Raw genomic sequence first — 27,801 nt, forward strand, 5'->3', positions numbered from 1 at the left:
GCATTGATTTTCTCCTTCCATCGCCGGCAGCAAGGAGGGGTGGGGCTGCCACAGGGACGGTGGCCTCGCCGTCGTTGAGGTTGCCGGGGAGGGTGGCCGGAGATGGCCTACCTGACCGGATGAGGAGGGAGGTGCTCGGGAAGAGCTCGGGTCCCCTGTTTTTGATCATGGGGAAGAGAAGAAGAAGCCACTTCTCTCTTCTCTAAATAAAAATTAAATTATATATATATATAAATATATATATATATATAATAAATAAATAAAAATAAATAAATAAAAAAAAGGGGACATAGATAATGAAGCAAAAATTCAGTGCAGGGGCAAAATGATAATTTTAAAACTTTTTCAAAATTACTATTTTACAGCAAAATTATTAATTAATCTCATTAATTAATACTAATTAATCCTACACTAGGATCTAAATATGATACAATAGCATGCATTTAAATTTAAAATTCAAATTTGAAACAGTAAACTTTTTACTGTACTGTGTTCAGAACGCATCACCTTTTGCGGGTAGTCGATCACCGTAATCTGATCACCGTCGGAGGGCTCTGATCGTCACGTCGCAGCCACACTAGTGTCTGGCCTCTGCGGATCGTCCACATGAAGCTCCCTTCTGATTGGTTCATCACGAATGCTAGTTCGTGATTTCACCCTTTTGATGGCTGATGTTGATCGAACTCCTTCGATCGATGTGTCCCGACTCCTCGAATGCTCTGAATCGTCTGCATGGTTGGTTGAGAGGCTGATGAATTTTTTCTTAAAATTTGGTGGACTCACGACACTCGTGGCACACCAATCTCACTTCCCGAACCTTAGGTAGAAACCCTAGGGTACACACCAAAAACCCTGCACCCACTTCTCTCTCCTTTTTCTCTCCTCTCGATAAATTTTGAACACTTCAAAATTTTTTCAGAACCTCCCCACGCCCCTTATCTCTTCTTTCTTTCATTGCCCACGCCCCCTCCCTTTCTCATTTTATAAAACATCGCAAGAGATGTTGAAAGCGTGTGAGTGGATAAGAAGAGGTGGTTGCTCACTTAAATTCAAATCAAATTTGAATTCAAGTGTCAACCAATCTTATCCTCATCCATTTGTGCGAGAAAGAAGAGATGGCATGGCCCTTTTTTTTCCTTTTTTTGTGCGTGGAGACTTTCATGAGAAACCATTTCTCGTGTGGAATATGGGGCGCACAAAAGAGGATAAGCTTGCACATGGTTATTTGGTTATCCATTCAAATTCAAAACCCCTTTGAATTTGGATGGGTAACAAATCAAGTTAATCCAAATAATTGGCGCATAGAAATATAGGCGTGAGAGAGGTTTGCGTGGGAGAAAATTCATGAGAAAATTTCTTCTCGTGAATTCAAATGGGCGCAAGGAAGTTGGGTGGCGCAGGGAATTTAAAACAAGATGGTTTAATTCAAATTGAGCCAATCTAATTAAAATAGGTTAAGCACAATTAGACCAGATTAAACCCAACATAATTAGGCTTAATTAGGCTCAATAAAATCATAATCAAATCAGGAATTAACTAAACCTAACCTCTGATCAAATCAGGGACTAAGCCACCTTAGCGATTAAATCAACACTTAACCTAATCGGGTCAATCCAAACTGAATCCAATTCAATTAGACTTTATCTAAAAATAATTACTCAATCAAATTAAGTTAATTAGCGATCAAATCACTAATTAAACTTCTCATAAATATTGAGTCCAAATCTGATGGGCAATTAGGCATCAGAGACCATCGATATGAAACCCCGATCAAAGAGTTCAAATTTTAATTTAAAATTTGAAATTCAAAATTTTGATTCCGGTACCCAAAATATTTGAAACTCATGATCAGAGAATCTTAATTCTCAATCATAGAGTCCCAGACCCATAAGACTCATAATCAGCCATCAGATCAGAAAGGAACCTCTAATGTGTGTGACCCCGCAGGTTCGAACCTAAGCTGATAGCACAGGAACCAATTCCTGTACTAATCGAAGTGACCATCTAGCAATGGTACCCGACGACCGGATAGGTCGAATAGTCGCAATTGCAACATTCAGAACCTACGTGAATATGGTTACCGTATAATTCATCCCTTTTGACCCCTGTGTTTAGGACGACTCAGGGTTAAACTGTCAATCCTGATGAGATCATCCGAATCGTGCTCAACTCAATTAGTCCTGTGACTCCTCACTAGGACTACCCTGGCCAAGGTTTTGCTAAATTGAAACACGACTGTCCACAGCTCCTAAACTGGAGTGGTCAATCCCGTCTTGACACACGCACCGACAAGTCAAGTACTTGACTACACCCAGCAGCCTTCCATCACTGAATTAGAAATTTAGGTAGTCCAGTGCCTAAGTGCAGTGAGTTGCTTGCAAGTCACCATGACGGTCTCAGGTCAGAGGGATATTTATACCCATATCCCATCGGAGCAAATCTTGACAGCAAAATAGCTCTGGAGTCGGTCACGTTCAGTGCAGATGTACCATTACATCTCACCTGTATGCCATACCAGTGTCTCCACACTCTTTGGTTATGAGGACAACCAACCCATATGGCACACAACGACCTATGCTCGATAAATATTATCGTCTTTGGTAATAACGTATCATTTGGTTGCGAATAGATTTAAGGACTAAGCGACAAATCCTCCTTTGTCGAGTCTAAATAGTCCTAAGGACTTCACCACAACACAGGAGTTCATTAGAAGATGAAACATTTGTGATGAAAAAATACCAAAATAACTTTTATTTATTTATAATTCATGTACTAATATAAAAGGAGCACAACTGTCAACAGGCTGACGATTGGCTTTGGGACACTATTCCCACAATCTTCCACTTGGCCTAAAGCCAATCGGTGCAGTATCTAATACCCATCTTCGACTTGTAGTCGTTGAACTCCTTCACCGTAATGGCTTTAGTGAATGGGTCGGCCAGGTTCTCCTTCCCGTCAATCTTCTGAAGGTCGACGTCACCTCGATCCACGATCTCCGGATGAGATGGTAGCGGTGCAGAATATACTTCGTCCACTGGTGTGCCTTCGATTTCTTCGCCTGAGCAATGGCTCCAGAGCTGTCACAGTAGAGCAAAACTAGACCAACAAGGGAGGGTGCTACTTCGAGCTCGGTGATGAATTTTCTCAGCCACACCGCTTCTTTGGCAGCAACTGATGCAGCAATATACTCCGCCTCGCATGCTGAATCAGTCACAGTGTGCTGCTTGGAACTCTTCCAGCAGACAGCCCCACCATTAAGGGTAAAAATAAATTCTGACACACTCTTGCTGTCATCGCGATCAGATTGGAAACTAGAGTCTGTAAACCCTATAAGTCTCAAGTCCGATTCACCATATACAAGCCACTGATCCTTAGTATTTCTTAAATACTTCAGGATGGTTTTAACAACCTTCCAGTGATTCTCCTCTGGATCAGATTGGTATCTACTCACTACCCCTAGTGAGTATGCCACATCTGGTCGTGTACATGCCATGACGTACATGATAGATCCCACTGCCGAAGCATATGGAATCCTACCCATACGCTCTCTCTTGAGGTGTTGTCGGACAATCCCTTTTCGAGAGAGAAATTCCATGACCTATCGGTAGATAGCCTTTCTTGGAATTCTCCATGCTGAACCTTTTTGCATAGTATCAATGTACGTGGACTGGGATAAGCTAAGCAACCTTTTGGATCTATCCCTATAGATCCTCATCCCTAGGATGTAGGAAGCTTCTCCCAAATCCTTCATGGAGAACTGTGACGATAGCCAAATTTTTATTCCCTGTAATATAGGGACAACATTCCCGATTAAGAAAATATCATCCACATACAATACAAGAAATACTACTACTGGACCATTAGCCACTGATAAATGTAGGGCTCTTCTCCGTTCTTAATGAAGCCATACGTTTTGATCATCCTATCAAAACGTATGTTCCAACTCCGAGATGCCTGCTTAAGTCCATAAATGGACCTTTGTAGCTTGCATACCTTAGACTCATCTGTGGATGTGAACCCTTCAGGTTGTATCATATACACCTCTTCGTCCAGCTCTCCATTTAGAAAAGCTGTCTTCACATCCATCTGCCAGATTTCATAGTCTAGATGGGTAGCTATCGCAAGCATAATCCGAATGGATTTGAGCATTGCCACAGGAGAAAACATCTCGTCATAGTCTATACCATAACGTTGACGATATCCCTTGGCAACCAGACGGGCTTTATAGGTCTCCACCTTTCCGTCTGCGCCCCTCTTCCTCTTGAAGACCCACTTACACCCTATGGGTTTCACTCCTTCGGGTGAGTCAACCAATGTCCACACATCGTTGACCTTCATGGACTCCATTTCGTATTTCATGGCCTCTAGCCATTTCTCAGAGTCAGGTCTCTGCATTGCATCCATGTAGGTGATCGGATCCTCATCATTTTCATCAAGTTCGACAGGATCGCCATCCCGGACCAAGAAACCATAGTATCTGTCCGGTTGATGTGGTAATCTACCAGACCGCCTTAAGGGTGCATAATCAATGGGCTCCGGATCTGATCTAATCAAATTGGTTCAGGTTCAGTAACATGTGTCGGTTTTTTCACCTGTCGAACTTCGTCATGTTCGACCTTAGAGGCAACAGTTCCTTCACTAAGGAACTCTTTTCTAAAAAGATTGCCTTAAGGCTGACAAACACCTTTTGCTCATCAGCAAGGTAGAAATAATACCCTTTGGTCTCTTTTGGGTACCCTATAAAATTACACTTGTCAGACCTAGGTCCAAGCTTGTCTGTAATTAAACGTTTAACATAAGCTGAACACCCCCAAATCCTAAGGTGCGAGAGTACTGGCTTACGTCCTATCCATATCTCATATGGCATTTTGGCTACAGACTTACTCGAAACTCTATTTAGAAGGTAACAAGTCGATTCGAGCACATACCCCCAGAGGGAGATTGGCAGACCAGCAAACCCCATCATAGATCGAACCATGTCCAATAAGGTCCGATTCATCCTTTCAGACACACCATTATGCTGTGGTGTTCTAGGAGGAGTCCACTGAGAGAGAATCCCATTCTCCCCTAGATATGTCAGAAACTCATTGGAAAGGTATTCACCTCCTCGATCAGATCAAAAATTTTAATACACTTTCCAGTTTATTTTTCTACCTCATTTCAGAATAGTTTGAACATTTTAAACGACTCCGACTTATGCTTCATTAAGTAGACATACCCATACCTCGATAGGTCATCTGTGAAGGTTATGAAGTAGAAATATCCACCTTTTACACTTGAGCTCATAGGTCCACATACATCAGAATGTACCAGACCCAAGAGTTCACTGGCTCGCTCATCTTTTCCAGTAAAAGGTGATTTGGTCATCTTTCCAAGAAGACAAGACTCACAGGTTGGAAGTGATTCACAATCACCAAGTTCAAGAATTCCTTCTTGAGCCAACCTGTTTATCCTGTTCTTATTGATATGACCTAGCCTACAGTGCTAAAGGTAGACTTCTGACACATTATCTATTCTAGGATGTTTACCGAAGTTTTGAACCACATTAACAGGCTGTGATAGTAAGTAAATTTCATTATTTAATTATCCAACAAACATTGTAACATCATTCAAAATGATATTACAAATATTTTTTTTATTAAAAAATTATAACCGTATATGGCCAAAAGGCCTACAGAAATAATATTTAATAAAAAACTTGGACAATAATGACATTCACTCAGAATTACATTACGAGAATTGATTATAAGACTCATGATTCCTAAAGCTAGAACTAGAACTTTGCTTTCATCTCCAACGTTCAGGAACCTCTCGCCTTCATCAAATCTCCTACTGACCTGTAGACCCTGCATCGAATTACAAATATGATAAGGGCTTCCAGTATCCAATACCCAGGCAGTAGTATCACAAATGAAAAAGTTGCAAGGAGTTATCATATAATTACCTTGCTTCTTCTTTGGCCTGTTCGGGTCTAGGGAGGCAATGTATTGAGGACAGTTCCTCTTCCAATGCCCCTGCTTCTTGCAAAAAAAGACTCCGCCTGGCTCTGGTCGGGCTTGCGCTTCTTGGTCTGACCCTGTGCAACCGTCCCAGCATGAGGCTGCACCTTCTTGTTCTTCTTCTTCTTCTTCTTCCCCTTCCCAAAGGGTCGACGACGAGAAGAAGACCCTCCCACTACATTCACCGACTCCTTATGGAGCTGGTGATCCTTCTCAAAGTTCTGCAGCAACCCCAACAACCCGTGGTAGTTTACTGCAGGCTTTGTCATTTGAAAATGAGTAAGGAATGGGAGGAAGGACTTGGGCAAGGAATTAAGGATCGCATCCTTACCGAGCTGCTCGTGCAGAGAAAACCCAATTTGCTTAGGCACTCAATCATCTCGATCATGTACAGTACATGATCAGTGACTAGGCCCCATCTCTCATTCGAGCATTGAAAATGGCACAACTAGTTTTGTGCCTTTCAACGTCGTCAGGCATGCCAAAGGAGTCGTTCAACATTTGAAGCATCTCCTGTGGCTGGGCATTCTCAAACCTGCGGCTGAACTCGTCATTCATTGCTGCCAGCATAATACATCGGACGATGGTGCGGTCATTGAGCCACTTCTGGTAAGTGTCTCGGATTGTCTTACTAGCATTCGGAGCTGGCTCCTCAGGTGCTGGATCCGTTACTACATAAAGGATCCGCTCATGCTCAAGGACGATTTTCAATTTTCGATACCAGCTATCGAAATTAGGTCCCATGAGCTTGTCATTATCTAATAATGACCGGAGCGACAGGATAGTGGCCATAGCTGTATAAAGGAAAACCAGACCTCTATTAGTACATAAATTAATACTAAAGACTTGGACTTTAGTCTAAAATTTTTTCCAATATTTTTACGAACTGATAGCCTCAACCTCCAATTCGAGGAATTACTTTAATTCCTTAATGGGTACTAGAATCCACACAGACTACACACGAGCCCAACTTTGGTTGGTCAACCCATGTGCATCTATGGGTAGGTTCTTAACCAGTTGTTTCTCTAAACAACTTCTAGTAATTGATTTTGCCCCAGAACCTAATCAGTAGGCTTTGGCCTCCACTGAAAAGATCTGGTTAGGTCCAACCATTAACATGACTTAATTTGGTGAATCAGACCAATAAATGATCAGGCCGACTTTCCCGGCCAACCTAACCACCATCAGAAAGACTCAACCAAATTATCATATTATGAATGATAATTCCATTAGCCAAGGAGCACCAGGCCTTTCGGCCTCCAATGATCATTGAACTAATGGACTCATTATCACTCACTTAATGGGAGGCATTGACTTAGTTATCATTATAACTTAATCATTTTAGGGACCTAATAATTTTTGAAGATTTTATTAAAGGATAGTAGAGAAGAAATCATCTAGCCAATTTCAATCCTCCCACTGACTTCACCAAGTTAGATTAAAAAAAATTAATTAAAGCTGGCATTAGGAGCACCTAAATCAGTCACACTGATTTACCTAATGACATGGGTGAGCTCTAATCACCAAGTGATCTAATCAAAATCTAACTTACCAGATTGGCCAGGTAAGTGAGATCAGTGGTGGGATTTGCCATTAATTCGTCCATGATCGAATCAATGCGAGTAGCTCCCGCTTAAGAACCACTGGTCAAAACTACCGAACTTACCTTAGACACCAACGATTCATTAGTTTTAATTTTGATCAACTTAGTAAATAGGGTTCCACCGCGTAGCCATGAATTAAGTCCATCTTGGTCTAGTTAAAGATATGGACCCATTCAACTACAACTATTGAAGTTGAGTCTAGAGTATCCTTGACCTAATCTAATTCAACTTTTGATTAGATTTGACCAATTACTCCATTTAGTCCATTTTTTAAGCTAATCTTAGGTCTAACCCAATTATGGACCTAATTCATCTAACCCATTGACCCACAAGTTTATGCAATTATCTTAGGTCTTAATTCACAATTCTAGACCTACTAGACAACACTTAATTCTTTTAATTAAGTACTTGGACTGATGGATCAGGGTTTGATATTTCAAAAATAATTTTCAAATTTTGAAAGATTTTATTTTTGTTCACCAAATGTGTTGACTCATTTCACAAACGGGTCAGTACATTTCATAAACAGCAATCCTATTGCTCATTTCATAACAGAAAATAACTCAAAATAAATCATGAATTTTCTTTTAGATCTAATCTAACACATTCATGATAAATTTTATAATTAAGTCCTTTTGCTGCTTCATCGGCATGGGATATAATTGCATCGGCACCCCTACCGCCATAGGAGACCCCATCGAATGGGAAGAGAGGGCCTTTAAACCCTACTTTTCTCCTATGACGGATGGTCATGGCAACCAACCCAATTAGATTACTTGCTACTTGGATCAAGTATATCTAAATATACTAATTTAAAATTTAAATTTTGAATTTTAAATTTTAAATTTGAGATTTCAACCAAATTTCAAATTTTAAATTTCCAATCTTTGAATTTTAAATTTTGAATTTAAATTTCAAATTTCAAATTTGAATTTCAAATTTCAAATTTCAAATTTCAAACAAATTTCAAATTTCAAATTTCAAATTCAAATTTAAATTTTGAATTTCAAATTTGAAACTTCTAACAAATTTCAAATTTAAATTTTGAATTTCAAATTTAAACTTATAGATTACACCTTAATCTACGCATGCATATGTATATCATATTCTAGAACCATGCTCTGATACCATTTGAAGCGAAAATTCAGTGCAGGGGCAAAATGATAATTTTAAAACTTTTTCAAAATTATATTTTACAGTGAATTATTAATTAATCTCATTAATTAATATTAATTAATCTACACTAGGATCTAAATATGATACAACAGCATGCATTTAAATTTAAAATTCAAATTTGAAACAGTAAACTTTTTATTGTAGTGTGTTCAGAACACATCACCTTTTGCGGGTAGTCGATCACCGCAATCTGATCACCATCGGAGGATTTTGATCGTCACATCACAGTCACACTAGTGTCTGGCCTCTGTGGATCATCCACACGAAGCTCCCGTCTGATCGGTTCCTCACGAATGCTAGTTCGTGATTTCACCCTTTTGATGGCTGATATTGATCGAACTCCTTCGATCGATGTGTGCCGACTCCTTGGACGCTCTGGATCATTTGCACGTTGGTTGAGAGGCTGATGGATTTCTTCCTAAATTTGGTGGACTCACGACACTCGTGGCACACCAATCTCACTTCCCGAACCCTAGGTAGAAACCTAGGGTACACACCAAAAACCCTGCGCCCACTTCTCTCTCCTTTTTCTCTCCTCTCGGTAAATTTTGAACACTTCAAAATTTTTTCAGAACCTCCCCACGCCCCTTATCTCTTCTTTCTTTCATTGCCCACGCCCCCTCCCTTTCTCATTTTATAAAACATCGCAAGAGATGTTGAAAGCGTGTGAGTGGATAAGAAGAGGTGGTTGCTCACTTAAATTCAAATCAAATTTGAATTCAAGTGTCAACCAATCTTATCCTCATCCATTTGTGCGAGAAAGAAGAGATGGCATGGCTCTTTTTTTTCTTTTTTTGTGCATGGAGACTTTCACAAGAAACCATTTCTCGTGTGGAATATGGGGTGCACAAAAGAGGATAAGCTTGCGCATGGTTATTTGGTTATCCATTCAAATTCAAAACCCCTTTGAATTTGGATGGGTAACAAACCAAGTTAATCCAAATAATTGGTGCACAAAAATATGGCGTGAGAGAGGTTTGCGTGGGAGAAAATTCAAGAGAAAATTTTTCTCGTGAATTCAAATGGGCGCAAGGAAGTTGGGTGGCGCAGGGAATTTAAAACAAGGTGGTTTGATTCAAATTGAGCCAACCTAATTAAAATAGGTTAAGCACAATTAGACCAGATTAAACCCAACATAATTAGGCTTAATTAGGCTCAATAAAATTCTAATCAAATCAGGAATTAACTAAATCTAACCCCTGATCAAATCAGGGACTAAGCCACCTTAGCGATTAGATCAACACTTACCTAATCAGGTCAATCCAAACTGAATCCAATTCAATTGGACTTGATCTAAAAATAATTATTCAATCAAATTGAGTTAATTAGCGATCAAGTCACTAATTAAACCTCTCATAAATATTGAGCCCAAATCCGATGGGCAATTAGGCATCAGAGACCATCGATATGAAACCCTGATCAAAGAGTTCAAATTTCAAATTCAAAATTTGAAATTCAAAATTTTATCTCCGATATCCAAAATGTGTGGAACTCATGATCAGAGAATCCTAATTCTCAATCATAGAGTCCCAGACACATAAGACTCATAATTAGCCATCAGATCAGAAAGAACCTCTAATGTGTGTGACCCCGCAGGTTCGAACCTAAGCCGGTAGCATAGGAACAATTCCTGTACTAATCGAAGTGACCATCTAGCAATGGTACCCGACGACCAGATAGATTGAATAGTTGCAATCGCAACATTCAGAACCTACGTGAATATGGTTATCGTATAATTCATCCCTTTTGACCCTTGTGTTTAGGATGACTCAGGGTTAAACTACCAACCTTGATGAGATCATCCGAATCGTGCTCAACTCAATTAGTCCTGTGACTCCTCACTAGGACTACCCTGGTCAAGATTTTGCTAAACTGAAACACGACTGTACACAGCTCCTAAACTGGAGTGGTCAATCTCATCTTGACACACGCACCAACAAGTAAAGTACTTGACTACACCCAGCAGCCTTCCATCACTGAATTAGAAATTCAGGTAGTCCAGTGCCTAAGTGCAGTGAGTTGCTTGCAAGTCACCGTGGTGGTCTCAGGTCGAAGGGATATTTATACTCATATCCCATCGGAGCAAATCTTGATAGCAGAAATAGCTTCGGAGTCGATCACATTCAGTGCAGATGTACCATTATATCTCACCTGTATGCCATACCAGTGTCTCCACACTCCTTGGTTATGAGGACAACCAACCCATATGGCACACAACGACCTATGCTCGATAAACATTGTCGTCCTTGGTAACAACGTATCATTTGGTTGCGAACAGATTTAAGGACTAAGCGACAAATATTTCTTTGTCGAGTCTAAATAGTCCTAAGGACTTCACCACAACACAGGAGTTCATTAGAAGATGAAACATTTGTGATGAAAATATATCAAAATAACTTTTATTTATTTATAATTCATGTACTAATACAAAAGGAGCACAACCGTCAACAGACTGACGATTGACTTTGGGATACTATTCCCAACAGGTAAGAGTTCTGATAAACCTCAATATATAATTTTTTTTAGAAATTAATTTGCTTAAATTAATTTGTTTGATAGGAGAACAGTCCAACAACCAGGGGGACAACGAGTAGGGTTTTGATTTTCAGACTATAAGGCTGTGAATTTGATTTTTCATTGATCGAGGTAAGAATTCTGTACATGATCATCACTATATATATGTTATTTATTTGTTAGTCTTATATGTTGAATTTGCAATATTAAATTTATAATCGATGAGTTTTCTATGCTCGAGACATTGATATATGGTTTATATGAATTTTTTTTTAAATATGAGTATGTTATGAAAAGATTTTTATGATTGATGGTATGAGTCTTATGGATATGACATATCAATTTCATCATTCTGTAATTTGAAATAATTTGATAAAATCAAGAATTAAATGAAAAAAATATGGTTTGGACTAGCCTCGACATATGGATCAGCCGGTCAGGAGCTCATGCTTGGGACAGCCCGTCAGGAGCTTATGCCTGGGACAGCCTCTCACGGGCTTTCGTACGTGGGACAGCCAGTCAGGAGCTCATCCTGGGACAGCCTTGAAAGGTTTATATGAAAGAAAAATTGGATTGGAAAGAGATTGAGGTATGGTCTGGATCAGTCCAAAGCCAAAAAGGGATAAAAGATTGACAAACCGAAAATGTGAAAAGATGCAACATATAATATGTAATTCAACAATGAATGAAGACTTCACTTGATGATATATGATGATCCATATTATTAAATGCATATTTATGATAATATTTCAGTTATTATATACATATGAGTCTTCACAAATTTTATTGATTTCAGAAATATTATTTTTATCTATTGGCTTGATGTACATGTGCAGTGATTCTTACTGAGCTAGAGAAGCTCATATTTTTTTCTTATTTTTTTTAGAGGCTCACAGGATGCTTAGTTTGGATGGTTTGGGCGAGAGCAAATGAGAACTGAAGCCTTTAGTAATTCAATTAGCTTAAATTCTCTGATAGCAATGAACATTTGAATAATTGTATTGAACAAGTTTACATTTGATTTGAAGTTGTGACTCGGTTGATTGATTTGGTATTTACTTGGTTATTTAAAATTTTGAAGTGTTAAATTATTAGGCCTTACATGATCCTCAGGGTGCTGCTCTGGGGTTTGTGTGGCCGTGTCACGTGCCCAACTCAGGTGCTGGGTTTGGGTCATGACAGAGTGGTATCAGAGCCTAGGTTTAGAAATCCTAAGGTTCATTTCAGAGAAAGAGTATATGGGTAGATTTTTAGATGAAAATTGACTAATATGAGATATTTTTCTTAAGTTCCTGACTAAAGTGAAACTGTGTAGGTTGTCATGGCACGAGGACTGATCGTGGGCGAAATCGGAGACCTACTCGATTTGCGGATGGCTCTAATGCTTGGGAGCAGCTATGCAACAAGAAAATGCTCCACCTCATCGGATGATGATGCACCACAACAAGAACATCCTACTGAGCCTACAGAGGTCACTCCCGGGGAAAAACTCTAGGAGAACCTGAAATTCAATTTGGGGAACAAGTTACTGCAGCTCAGTTAATGCAAGTACTGGTTCAACAACAAGTGGCTGCAAGGGAAGATATGAGGAGGATATTAGAGGTGCAGCAAGGACAACAACAGCAGATCATACAAAAATATTTCAGAAGCGACAGTCCCAGCAGCAACAAGAGCTGAAAATCAGTATGAACGTCAAATCAATTTATTAGATTTCAAAAAGTATGCACCACCGGCATTCTCAGGGACCTAGATCCTATGAAAGCTGAAAGCTGGGAAAAGCAATAGAGAAAATTTTCATGCTTTAGATGTCCTGCTGAAGATAAGGTCACTTTTGCCACTTTTATGTTACAAGGTGAGGCAGCCGATTGGTGGGAGATGAAAATTGGAAAGTTGGGGCCAAATGATGTACCTTTTACATGGGAAGAATTTAGAAAGATCTTCATGAGAAGTATTTTCCCCAGAGTATCCGACTCCAAAAATTTTGAGAGTTCGACCGACTGGTTCAGGCCACATAACAGTTGCTTAATATGCAGTCAAATTTGAAGAATTATTGAGATATGCCCCTACATTGATAGCTGAGAAAATATTCGAGCCAGAAAATTTGAGAATGGATTAAGGGAGAGAATCCAACAACTAGTGACTGTTTTTGAGCTGCCCACTTATAAGGAAGTTGTAAACAAATGCTTAATAATAGAAAAAGAACTCAATGATGCTCAAGCAACAAGAGAGAAAAGTATGAAGAAAAGAGGTCGAGCAATTGATTCTCAAGGTCAAAGTATCAAAGCCTTCAAACCAAAGACCCCAAAACCAAGCCAGACTGCCATTGAAAGTAAAATTCAATCTCAGGGGAGCATTATATGTTATAGATGTGGAGGATCCCATCTTAAACGAGATTGCACATGGCCTGGGGGACAATGTTACAAATATGGACGAGATGACCACAAAGCAGTTGTATGCCGCAGTGGAGGAGAACACAGAGACAGCAGATGCCTCAAAATTATCAGAATAACCCCGTAAATGGGCACCCCAAGATGTACAAAGACAAGATGCGGGACAACAAAAATCAAAGACCAAGGATGAGTCTATGCACTTATACAACAGGATGCTAATGCTTCTAACTCAGTGGTGACAGGTACTGAACCGATCTCCTAAAAGTTCTTTTATATATGTCATAAAATATTATATGCTTAGATATATATGGACATATAGCCCTGAATGATAAATGTATATTATGTAAATATCTGACAGGTATGATTAAAATAGCATCCAACGATGTCTATGCCCTATTTAACCCTGGAGCTACCCACTCTTTTATAGCAACTAATTTTATTAAGAAGACCGATGAGATATCTCCTACACCTTTAGAAAATGATCTTTGTGTCTGCACACCAAGTGGAGAGGTGATCTTGGTTAATTCAATTTGCAAAGATTGTATACTGAGTATTGAAGATAGGAAGATGAAAGCAGACTTATTAGTCTTAGAGATGAAGGACTTTGACCTAATCCTGGGGATGGATTGGTTAGCAGCATATCATGCTACAGTTGATTGCTTCAAAAAGAAATAAGATTTAAATTTCAGATCAGTCAGAGTTTAGTTTCATGAATACCAAATCCTTCTTTCACCAGAAGTTCATCTCAGCTATCCATGCCCAGAAATTTCTTAGAAAAGGATGTGAAGGATTCTAGCCACTGTATTAGAACTCAAGATAATAAGCTCAAGTTATAGGATATTCCTATCGTGAAGGAATTTACTGATATTTTTCATATGACCTGCCTGGACTACCTCCTGATCGAGAGATTGAGTTTTCTATTGACTTGATTCCTGGTACGAGTTCAGTTTCTAAAGCCCCTTATCGAATGGCTCCAGCAGAATTGAAGGAATTACAAAAGTAATTACAAGAGCTGTTGGACAAAGGATTCATTAGACCTAGTGTATCACCTTGGGGAGCTCCAGTACTTTTTGTGAAGAAGAAAGATGGTAGCCTTCGACTTTGCATAGACTATCGAGAATTAAACAAGGTAACAGTGCGAAACAAATATCCTTTAAACGAATCGATGATTTGTTTGATCAGTTGCAAGGGGCACAGGTCTTCTCAAAAATTGATCTTTGTTCTGGCTACCATCAGTTGAAGATACAGCCTGGAGATATATCAAAAATAGCCTTTCGGACTAGATATGGGCATTATGAGTTTTTAGTCATGCCATTTGGTTTGACCAATGCATCGGCAGCCTTTATGGATCTTATGAATCGAGTGTTTGCATCATACTTGGATTGATTTGTAGTTGTATTTATTGATGATATTTTGATTTACTCGAAAAGCTCACTCGAGCATGAAGAACATTTGAGGATTGTATTACAAACTCTGAGGAAAAAGAAGCTGTATGCAAAGCTACAAAAATGTGAATTTTGGATGAACAGTGTTACTTTCCTCGGACATATCATCTCCAAGGACGATATTTCGGTTGACCCAAGAAAGTGGAGGCAGTAGTTGATTGGAGCCGACCTACTAATGTATCAGAGGTACGTAGCTTTTTGGGGTTGGCTGGCTATTATCGAAGGTTTGTGGAAGGTTTCTCTTGTATTGCCATGTCTCTATCTCGTCTTACACAGAAACAAGTAAAGTTTGAATAGACAAATGAATGTGAGCAAAGCTTTCAAGAGTTAAAAAGATGATTGGTGACTGCTCCAATCTTAACCATTCCATCCGGGACAGAAGGTTTCACTATATATAGCGATGCTTCTCGTAAAGGTCTCGGTTGTGTTTTGATGCAAAAAGGAAAGGTGATAGTTATGCCTCTTGACAATTGAAGTCATATGAGCGAAATTATCCTACTCATGACTTAGAATTAGTAGCTGTGGTTTTTTCTTTAAAAATATGGAGGCATTATTTATATGAGAGCATTGCAAGATTTTCACAGATTATAAAAGTTTAAAATATATCTTTACTCAGAAGAAGTTAAATTTGAGACAAAGAAGGTGGTTGGAACTATTGAAGGACTATGACTTGACAATAAATTATCATCCCGGGAAGGCAAATGTTGTAGCCGATGCTCTAAGTAGAAATTTTTTTGATGAATTGGCTGCTCTAATTACCTCACAAAACCTATATTGCTAGATTTGGAGAAATCAGGAATTGAAATACGACTACATGATTCTCAAGTTTAGCTTGCAAATCTTGTACAACAGCCTACTTTGATTGAAAAGATTAAGGCAGCTCAAAAAGAGGATTCAGAGTTACAAAAGGTCATAGAAGCAGTGGAATCTGGTATACAGACAAAATTTTGGACACATGAGGATGGGTCATTGAGGGTTGATAACAGACTATGTGTTCTCAGGATTCCAGGATTAAGGGATGAGATCCTGGAGGAGGCTCACTGTTCGGCTTACACCATGCATCCTGGAAGCACAAAAATGTATCAAGATTTAAAAAAAAATTTTTGATGGTCTGGTATGAAAAGGGATATTGCACAATTTGTAGCCCAATGTTTGGTATGTCAACAAGTAAAAGCCGAACATCAAAGACCAGCAGGACCATTATAGTCTCTTCTTATTCCTCAGTGGAAATGAGAGCATATTACTATGGATTTTGTGACTGGGTTACCTAAAACACTTTGGAATAATAATGTTGTATGGGTAATTATTGATCGATTGACGAAATCAGCGCATTTCTTATCCTTTCGGATTGGTCTTTCCTTAGAAAGATTGGCAAGCTTGTATATAGAGCAGATAGTATGACTGCATGGAGTATCAGTTACTATTGTGTCAGATCAAGATAGTAGATTTGTTTCTCAGTTTTGGAAGAGTCTTCATAAAACCCTTGGTACCAAGTTAAATTTCAATACAGCTTTTCATCCTCAAACTGACGGACAATCAAAACGAACCATACAGATCCTTGAGGATATGTTGAGGGCTTGTGTTATGGACTTAGGTGGAGCATGGAATAATCACTTATCATTGGTTGAGTTCGCTTATAATAATAGTTACCAAGCAAGCATTCAGATGGCTCCTTTCGAGGCATTATATGGAAAGAAGTGTAGATCGCCTATTTGTTGGGATGAGGTGGGAGAAAGAAAACTATTGGGATCAGAAATAGTACAACAGATAGTGGAAAAAGTACACATGATCCAGGAACGACTTCGTACAGCTCAGAGCAGGCAAAAGAGCTACGCTGATAATAGAAGAAGGGAGCTGGAATTTCAAGTAGGCGATCATGTTTTTCTAAGAGTTTCTCCTACTAAGGGTGTAATGAGATTTGGAGTTCGTTGTAAGTTGAGTCCAAAGTATATTGGTCCTTTTGAAATTTTAGACAGGGTTGGAGAGGTTGCATATCGGTTAGCATTATCGTCGGCTTTATCTGGTGTACATAATGTGTTTCATGTATCAATGTTGAGAAAGTATATTTCAGATCCAAGTCATGTGGTGAGTTATGAACCCTTGTATCTTCAGAAGGATCTGACTTATGAAGAATATCTAGTACGGATTGTTGACAAGAAGGATCAGGTGTTACGGCATCGAAGTATTCCTTATGTGAAGATCCAATGGAGCAATCATAGCGAGAGAGAGGCTACATGGGAACTCGAGATAGAAATGAAGATCCAGTATCCACAACTCTTCGAAAACTCAGGTATGTAAATTTTTGAGGACGAAATTATTTTAAGGAGGGGAGATTGTAACGGCCCAGTTACTTGGGCCTGTAAACCTTTGGCAGCCCAACAAAAAAAAAATTACAGAAGAAGGAAGACTCCTAATCGGAGTCTTCTTCCTTCCATTTTCGGCGAAATCGGACTCGAAGAGTCCGGCTAGGGTAGGAAACCTTCACTATAAAGACCCCCTTCCTCCCTTAGGATCTTTCAACAAAAAAATTTTGAAAAAATTGAGGGATTTGTGGGATTTTCTCAAAGGAAGCACCGTGAGCGTTGATCAGAAGAGAAGGGCCGTCGGAGCTGTTTTTGGCCGTCGGAACAAGGTATGTTTTTTCTCCCTTCTTTTCGAATTGATTCTCCGACCGTCGGTGTGCTTGGAAGCCGGCGAGATGCCGGTTCGGGCTCAAACAGGGACACCCCTGTTTGCATTGATTTTCTCCTTCCATCGCCGGCAGCAAGGAGGGGTGGGGCTGCCACAGGGACGATGGCCTCGCCGTCGTTGAGGTTGCCGGGGAGGGTGGCCGGAGATGGCCTACCTGGCCGGATGAGGGGGGAGGCGCTCGGGAAGAGCTCGGGTCCCCTATTTTTGATCATGGGGAAGAGAAGAAGAAACCTCTTCTCTCTTCTCTATATAAAAATTAAATTATATATATATATAAAATATATATATATAATAAATAAATAAAAATAAATAAATAAATAAAAGGGAGACATAGGTAAGAGTTTCGATAAACCTCAATATATAATTTTTTTTAGAAATTAATTTGCTTAAATTAATTTGTTTGATAGGAGAACAGTCCAACGGCCAGGGGGACAACGAGTAGGGTTTTGATTTTTAGATTATAAGGCTGTGAATTTGATTTCTCATTGATCGAGGTAAGAATTCTGTACATGATCATCACTGTAACTTCCTCCGGATACCACGCCAAGCCTTGATATACTTGAAGTGTCTGAAAGTTCTAAAGAGGGAATCATAGAATCCACGCCGATGTTGCTCTCCCACTAGAAAAGCATATTCGTCGATGATGTCTTTGAGTTGGTGGACCAGATCCCTTAGGATTTTCACCCATCCTTCCCATCGTTTGTCAACATCTTTCCTTGTATCCACGTATCTTATGTAGGCTTCCATGAGTTCAAACTCATGCTTTATCGATTTCATTTTGCTGTGTACTTCACCCTGGAAGAAATAGAATAAAATGGCTAAAAATCCCACTTGATTCATTGGGATTTGTTAGATGCATCTATTTTAGATGAAAGAGTCTCTTTAGAACTAGAAAAGGAATCTAATCTAATTTATGCTAGGATGGATCTCGTTATTATAAATAAAGGATATGTATCTTATTTTTAATTAATAAAAAAATAAAATAAAAAAGAAAAGAGACTTGATCTCTATTTTTGAAAATTCTCCTCTTCTTCTATCTTTTCTTTGAGAGATTCGAGTTGAGTGGGTTGAAAGAAATCTTCCTTCTTTCCAATTGGATCAAATTGGTATCAAAGAGTCAATCCTCTACATCTATAGGTGCCTTAGTTCATAGTCTAGATATGTGATCAATACAAACAATCAGGAGAAGGGTTATCCATGCTTCAACTACATTAGAGGACAAAGACAAGTATGGTTGCTACTTCTTCCTCAATGGATGATACGATGAAAGGATCTCACACAATTAGAGAATAAGATTATCTAACTCATCGAGATCGTCTCAAGATTGGTGACACCTTCAATGTAAGCACAAGTGCTAATAACTCTGATGGTGAAAGTATCTCCAACATTTGGAGATGACGATCCTCCATCCAGCAAAGAGGATGAACAACCTAGAGGTACGAAAAATCTTTCTATTCAATCATTTTAGATTGAAGCTCAAGTCGATATCTGCATTTATGATGGGACTGTTGACATAGAAAAGCTAGATAACTGGCTAGACTAATTAAAGTCCTACTTCAGTATCTATGGATACTTTAGCTAGTATCCAGAAAGTAGCTTTTGTCTCTCTCAAACTTTTTATCTATGCTCTCATATGGTGGAATTTGTACATGAGAAACAATGAAGTTTCTAATCTAATGTAGAGCAAATTCGAGAGCCTAATCAAGAGGCAATTTTATCTAATTGGCTATGGGGAGGATCGGTAGATCAAGTGGTAGTACTTATGGCAGAAGTATGAACAATCTGTCCAAGACTACACTACCAAGTTTCATAAGCAAGCAATCTTCCTCGAGATCTCTATCGATGATCATGTAGTTTTTATGAAGTATGTTGGAGGTCTTCATGAGAGCATTTGAAAGGAGCTGAAGCTCATCAAAATTAAAGGCATTAGCGAAGCTATAGCATGAGGGCCATGGTGATTGAGAAGAAGGATCTCTCTAAAGAAGACAAGAAGGGCAAGAAGTATGTTTATGTGACCTAAACAAATTATTATGACCATCGATATGAAGGAACAATGTTGGAAACTTCACCCTGAGTTGCATCCCAAGAGGAGGAGAAAGTCCGAGGATGATGATTCCCAGAAGGAAAAGAAGGAAGAGAAGACTGTGCTCAATGCTATGAAGGTTGAGGAGTTATTTGAATTTGAGCAAGCAAACTTCAAATTGAGCTGATGGTGAGAAAACCCAAAACAACGATTGAGGCAGATCTTGATGTGTTTGTGAAACTCTTCTGCTTGAAGATCCAGATGAAGTAGAGCATCATTGAAGCTATTCTAGATCACGAAGCTTGAAGGATCTAATATCTGAAAATCTAGTTCAAAGTTTGGGCTTGCAAACTAAGCCTCATCCACGTCCTTATCTTCTTAGCTAGATTTAAAAAGATGTCAAATTAAAGATCACCAAGTAGTATACGTTTAAGCTCATCATCATTGAGAAATATATTGATGAGATAACTTGTGAAGTAGTTCTTTTGGATGTTTGCCAAGTTGTTTTACAGAGCTCATATCTTTGAGATCAAGATGCAATCTTCTACAGGCGGTAGAAAGAGTATCATCTTATCAAGGAAGGAAAAAAATTTATGATCAATGCTTCGAAGTCACAAGAAAATATAAACGTTACAACTACTGCCCAGGCGAAGCATCTTGTTAATGCCCACAACAAGCTCATGATAATGGTCTGAGAAATCGATACTACTCATTGTCAGCCAAGCTCTTGTCCTATTGTTCCACTGGCCGATCAAATGAGATTAAGATTGAAGAGGAGTCACCGTAGACATCGATGACAATGAGGGAGGATAGCAAACAGTGTCCCTACCACAAAGTTGAGATCTGAGAGCAAACCAACTGGTTCGTCAAGACTCAAGAGTGAAGAAGACCAAGGTTAGAAACCATCTTTGAGCAAAGTCAAGTGGTACAACTATGAGATGGGGAAGCAAACATTTCTCCATCTTTAGTTTTGACTTAATGGAAGCTAAATCCTCCAAACAGGAGGATCCTTGATCTAGGAGGATCACCGATCTCGATGTGAACTACTTTAGCCACTATGAGTGGGGCTGGACACGCTCTAGAATTAAGATCCATCACATCGAAAAGTCAATTCACAAGCCAAACTTTCGAAGGTCATAACTTGATATACAACATCTAATTTCGATGATCTTTTCTTTAAAATTGGATAGTTTTTCGAAATCTATGACGATGATCGGGATGTAACTCCTTCGTTTGGGCCATGAAATGGGCCAGCCAATCCAAAAAATTTTCTTTCGGATAAGATTTTGACCAAACATAACTTTTAATCCGAGAAGAATTTAATAGAGCGACAGCAAAAAAGGTTGATATAAAAGATGAGATCTATGTCCTAAAAAGCTTTAATTTTTTTTGATTAGTTCTACTAAACACATTTATTTTAGATAAAGGAGTCCTTTTAGAACTAGAAGAAGAATCCGATCTAATTTGTGTTAGGCCGACAGACCTCATTATTATGAATAGAGGATATGTACCTCATTTTTAATCAATAAAAAAATAAAAAGAGGAAGAAAAGGGATTTGATCGCTACCTTCAAAAATTTTCCTCTTCTTCTATCTTTTTTTTTTTGAGAGATTAGAGTTGAGTAGGTTAAAAGAATCTTTCTTCTCTTCGATCGGATCATCAACTGATAGTTAGTTTAGGCCAATCCAAATCTTGGTCAAACGAATCAAGTGGACCAAGTGTAACATCCCGACCCAAATTGGACCCAGAATCAAGCCCAAAACCCAAAGCCCATACAAAAAAAAAAAGAAAAAGAAACAGAATGGAAGAAGACTCCCGATGGGAGTCTTCTTCTCCGGTGAATCTCGGATAGAAAGGAAATCCTAGGACCATCGGAGCCCTAGGGACCTCTATAAATAAGCCTCTCCCTCTCTCAAGACCCTCCACCGATGATTTTCGAGTCCGATTCCTCTCCTTTTCTCCGCAGAAGCCGCGGCAACCTCTTTCCATGCTCGCCAGAAAATGGAGCCGACGACGCTGCTGAAGCTTGAGGTAAACCCTTCTTCTCCTTCCTCTCTTCCTTCCTCTCTTTTCCATGGCTTCGTGCACCCTCTCTGACCTTCGGGATTGCCAAAAAATCCATGAACAAGGTGACCTCTGTTTTGCTCTGTTCGGCCGGGCCATCTTCCTCTCTTTTCCGACCACCGGCACCGCCGATTGCGGCGTCCCATCCCCGAGACCGGACCCTCATCTCTCTATCCCTCTTCCCTGAAGGTCTTGGCCGCCGGTGATCGGCCAATGATCGAAAAATAAAAAGAAAGGGGTGGATCCCCTATTTTTCGAAAAAAAAAGGAAAAGCTTGCCGGCCGAACTCCGTCGTCGGTCGGCTTCGCATGGTCGGCCATCGTTGCCTGACCTCCGATGAAACCACCCACCTCGTCAGAGCCCGGATCACTGGAGGGGGTGGACCTCACGATCTTCCCCTATTTCGGCCCAAGGGAGGCCGCGGGAAGAAAAGGAAAAAGAAAGAAGAAGAAAGAAAAAGAGAAAAGAAAAGAAAAAGAAAAAGAAAAAGAGAAAGAAAAAAAAAAAGAGAATTTTCTCTCTCTCCTCTCCCTCCTTTCTCTTCCTCTTTCCTCTCTCCTCTCTCTCCTTTCTCTTCCTCTTTCCTCTCTCCTCTCTCTACCTTCTCTCTCCAATTTCTCTCTCTAGATTCTCTCTCTAGATCTTTTTCTCTCTCTTTATGGATTTTATCTCTCTAAGGTCTTTCTACTCTCTCTTTGATTGCATCACAGACCTTAGGATAAATTTGGAATAAAAATATGATGATTTGAGATTACTCCAAAATTCATGCGGTAGATCTGATCCTAGTTCGATCCTATTCGAAATTTGTAACACTTGATTCATATTGAGTCACCCTGATAGGACCTCTAATGATCTCGACCATGATTGCCTCATCTGAAGGATACGAAAGTTTCTCTCTCCACTTTCTCTCTCTACTTTTTCTCTCTAAAATTTTTTCTCTTTTCATTGATTTTCTCTCTCTAGAAGTCTTATGGATCAGTGGAGGATTCAGATACTTAGATAAATCTTAATTTTGATTAATCCTAAGAGAGGTCCTCGATTTGTGTTATTAGGATTGATTATCGGATAATTTTCTCCATATATGATTTTTATATTTGATTAGGGTTATGAAGAGATAATTATCTGCATATGATATCGAGTGGATTATTTTGTTAAAGATATTTATAAATCAAAGAAGAACATTGATTTTTGGTGCTTGAATCAGTCACCGGTAAAGGTAAGAATCCCTGTACATGAACACTATTGTATATATGCTATTTTACTATTGGTCTTGCATCATTGGTTTTGCATCGTCGAATTTGAGATCGATGAATTTTATTATACCTGAGATACTGTTATTTGATTTTGAGTATGAGTATGTTATATCAATATATATGTATCAGAGATTGATGGCATGATTATATGGATATGACATATCTGAATTGATCATAATGCAAGACAGAATTGATTTGATGAAATCAATACATAATGATTAAATAAAAAGAAAGAGGTATATCGTATGGACTAGTCTTGTCATGTGGAACAGTCCGCCAGGAGCTTATGCCTGGGACAGCCCCCACTGGCTTACAGGTGGATCAACCGACCAGGAGCTTATACCTGGGACAGCTCGCCAGGAGCTTATGCCTGGGACAGCCTTTTACGGGCTTTCGTACGTGGGACAGCCGGCCAGGAGCTCATCCTGAGACAGTCTTGAAAGACTTTTTAAGTGGATTCAATCCGGATGATGACTGAGATATAGACTTGGTTAGTCCAGAGCCAGAAAGAAAATGTTAAAAATCATGTGATTATGAAAGGAAAAATGAAAGATGAGACATGAAATAATTGTTGAATAAAAGTGTTTCACCCGTTAACATATGATGATGCATCTATTTTAACAAGACAGAAAATTTATGGATATTTACATTATTCTAGATATTGAACATCGAATTTTATATTTTATTGTTTATCTTTATTTTTAGATTATATTATTATATCAATGTGATATGGAAATTCTTACTGGGCTGTAAAGCTCACACCTCTTCATCTTTCTTTTCTTCTCAGAGTTACAGGATGCTTATGATTAGCTATGGCTTGGATTTACAGATGAGCAGAAGGATAAATAAGAGTGTCATAGTATCTGATCAGAGAATTGAAGAAATTTAAATTGTAATTATGCAAGATTTTATGAATTATTGTTGAAATAAATTATTATAGTTGATAAGGTTGTAATGATTTAATTTGACCTTGCATATTCTTTAGGGCTTGCTCTAAGGAGTGTGCAGCCATCACGTTTCCAACCCGGGTGTTGGGTTTGGGGCGTGACACCAAGCCTATAGATCGGGCCATCTCAGTTATTGTTGTTTTGTCTTATTTTCCATGGGTGATAAAGGGTGTAGTTTAGGTTGGACAATATATTTGTTTGGAAGTTCAAGTTCATTATAGACGCTTCAGTATCTTATAACTTTTTTTTTTTTGAGCCATTCATACTTTTCACTAGACGGCTGCAATTTGATTTTTCAATCGATCAATACCTGCAATTCACTCCAGATACTCATTAAAGGATTGCTCTCAATGTAAATGTTTGATAAAGAAAGGGTCTTTGTTAACTTTGTTCAGACCTACGTATCTATTCTTCTTGAAGCATTAAATCATGGAGAATCTGGTGCATGCTCATCACCCCGATCCTCTCTGCAATTCAATTTTGTTGATTTGAACCCCCCTACCCACCGCACCTGCTGTAGCTTAACTCCCATTCCTATTTCTTTTTCATTCTCTCGAAAGAATCCACCATTGAATAGTAATAGGTGCATCGTACATTGCTACTTGAATACAAGTATATATAGTCATTTGTGATATGCATTTAAATTAACAGATAAGATGGTTGAATTAGAAACAACAACTTCAACTTCACCAGAAGACTTGCAATTCCAAGCTGATTAATAGCAATACCACTTACAAGCTATAATGTCCATATAAGTACAGTTTTATTGGTAACCTCACCAGTTACAATAATATGCTGTAACATTTTACTTTCTAGCGTACACACACTCATAAAGATACACACACATGCACACACACACAAACGCATGCAAGAATGGTAATAGACATGCAAACACGCAGACGCACACGCACACATGGCAATAGAAATTCTGGCTGATGGATTTTGGAGATACATGCAATCAATTCAGTACTGCTTAAATTTCCTTGCAATGCAATGATGAATTATTATTGATCAATGAACCAGCTTGCTTGGTGGATTCCTCAAGATGGCATAGTCATTGCCCTTTCCAGAGAGATGCATCCATCATTCCATCCCCAGTGTAAACCTAGCAAAGAATAAATAAAGAAAGTGAGATTTATCAACTAGTTTTAGCGAAATTTTAAATCTTTTTTTTACCAAGTCTGTGACTCTTCTGATTGAGGAAGCATGTCAAATCTAACAAATTAAGGCACCAGAACACCAAATGGCGAGCCAGATGTCATCTAAAATATCCACGGTAGAAATTAAGACACCAGAATACCAATGAAAAAGTTTCTCATGAATTTCACTTCATTAATATATGCAAAAGACTGAATCATGATGAAATGCAAAGAAAAGTATATAGAACATATATGCACATATACGTACATACATATATAAGTACATATATGCGTAAATGCATTCATATATGGATCGATGAATGCATGCGTGCATACATGCATACATATCTGTGGATGTCAGTGCACATGCGTGTGGACTAAGTTCCAAATACATGGTTCCCTCTGTTTTGAAGATCTCTTATGTTTGCCATGCGTTTGTTAAGCTCATGGGCATATTCCAATAGACTCCTATTAGTTGGTATTTCCTCATATACATCCTTCTGATTAGAACGATAATTATTTTCATCACATTTAATAGCTATGTCAACTAACCACTCATGTTCTGATGATGAAATACGGTCTTTAGATTATCATACATGATTATCTTTGTTTGTGAAACAGGGCTTCAAATGCATCACTAGTGCAACAGTCGGCCTCAACAATTAATGTTCGGAAAATATAACAAATCCCGCGAAATCGTGATCTGAAAAAAGGAATGAGAAAAAAAAAAGCTCAACTGGAAAGCGTGCCTAGACACCGGAAAAGAAAAGATGAATAAGAAACTAACCTTCCATCTGCCAATGTATAGTTTCATTGAAGAGGGTTTCAAGAAAGAGTCTCTCCTGTCCACTTGTCTCCACTCTGGAATACATGTTTGATTAGGGGGATGTGTCGAACCTTCTGTCTCTCCTCCATGTTCCCACGCATTCTGTCAACGAATTCCAGCGGCATCGCCATCAAGTACAAAACTTGGAGGCTTTTTATATGTTCAATGCCCTGAGGTAGCAGCTTCGTCCCTGTGCAGCGCAGCAGCAACAACTCAGACAGGCTTGGCAATGCCCCTTCATCCATGCTTACTGAATCGAGCTGGTTCGAACCACCCAATATGAGGAATTTGAGTTTAGGGAACCCTCCTGCATGGAAGCGCAACTCCTGCCCATCATAGGCATTGTACAAGCCTAGAATAGCCAAGTTAGGCAGCCCATGCAGGCACGGTAGCGGGTCTTCTTTCAACCTAGAATAAGACAATCCCAATTGCCGAAGGCCTGCCAGAGAACTGAACCAGTGAGGAAGCACCCCGTGTTCTAGCTGCCCTCGTAGCTCCAGCTTCTGATAGAGGAACGAAGGCGGATTTAGAGCTTCCAGCTGCGGTGCCTCTCCTTCGTTGCTGGTTGTAATGTCCAGGTTGACCAGGTGGCTCATCTTTGATATGGAGGAACACAGCTCCACTGAATGCATGCCTCTTACTTTGGTTATTCTCAAGGTTCTCAGTTGTGTCAAATTACCTATGTGTCGAACCATGTCTTCATCTGCTTCAACCGACTTCAGAGCCTGCAAGTTCTTCAAATTCCATATCCCTTCAGGTGCTTTAACACCAGGATTACTAGCCTGCTCGGCATATGCTAGATCATGGATGCTCCATGCGAACAAATGCCGCAGATTCTTGAGTTGAGTTATCCCATTAGGTAGCTTCTCAATTTTACTATAGTTAAGATCTAAGATTTGTAGGTTTCTCAGCCTACCCAAGGATCTAGGAAGCTCCTTCACCAAGGTTCTCCTTAAACCCAGGTAATGCAAGTTGAATAAAATGGTCACTTCTTCTGGAACCCTCTCAATAGGAACGCCTTCTAGATCCAAAACCCGCAGAAGTCGAAAGCTAGTTGACCTTGAAATCCATGACTTCAAAGAGAAACTACTCATGTCAAACACCAACAAAGAGCGAATATTTGACATACCTCTGTGTGGATCCGAATCTTTGATGCCCTTTTGAACTGATAAGCGGCGAGCTTTGCCAATCGATTCAGTTTCTTCACCACTGTACATCATGCAGAAGTATTCTTGTTCGGATATTTTCTGAGTTAACTCTCTCACAATATCATGCATTCTGCACATCTTTGGTCTACCAAAATGATTCCTTCTCACAACCTGAAGCATACATCGACGAATGAGCTCTTTGAGGTTCTTCACCGTGTTGACGTCTTCCAGCAGAGTCATCAGTGTAAGTTGTACCCTCTTGGACGCCGTAACGCGCTTTCTGCATTGAAAGGTCGTCAAGTATGGCCTCAACATCCTGTAACTTCCTCCGGATACCCCGCCAAGCCTTGATATACTTGAAGTGTCTGAAAGTTCTATAGAGGGCCGAATCATAGAATCCACGCCGATGTTGCTCTCCCACTAGAAAAGCATATTCGTCGATGATGTCTTCGAGCTGGTGGACCAGATCCCTTAGGATTTTCATCCATCCTTCCCATCGTTTGTCAACATCTTTCCTTGTATCCACGTATCTTATGTAGGCTTCCATGAGTTCAAACTCATGCTTTATCGATTTCATTTTGC

The 27,801-nt window shown here is 39.3% G+C and overlaps 1 protein-coding gene across 1 annotated transcript; it reads right to left on the reverse strand.

The window, feature by feature from the left end:
- Nucleotides 1–25,907: 25,907 nt before the first annotated feature.
- LOC140857325 (disease resistance protein RPM1-like) lies at nt 25,908–27,357 on the reverse strand. The gene is made up of 3 exons (XM_073256109.1): nt 26,143–27,357; nt 26,033–26,039; nt 25,908–25,948 (listed from the first exon to the last, which is right to left on the reverse strand). Exons 1-3 carry the CDS (start codon nt 27,355–27,357, stop codon nt 25,908–25,910), a joined length of 1,263 nt encoding a protein of 420 aa, XP_073112210.1.
- Between the last annotated feature and the right edge of the window lie 444 nt (nt 27,358–27,801).

Source organism: Elaeis guineensis, chromosome 4, assembly GCF_000442705.2.
Source record: "Elaeis guineensis isolate ETL-2024a chromosome 4, EG11, whole genome shotgun sequence".
NCBI lineage: Eukaryota > Viridiplantae > Streptophyta > Magnoliopsida > Arecales > Arecaceae > Elaeis > Elaeis guineensis.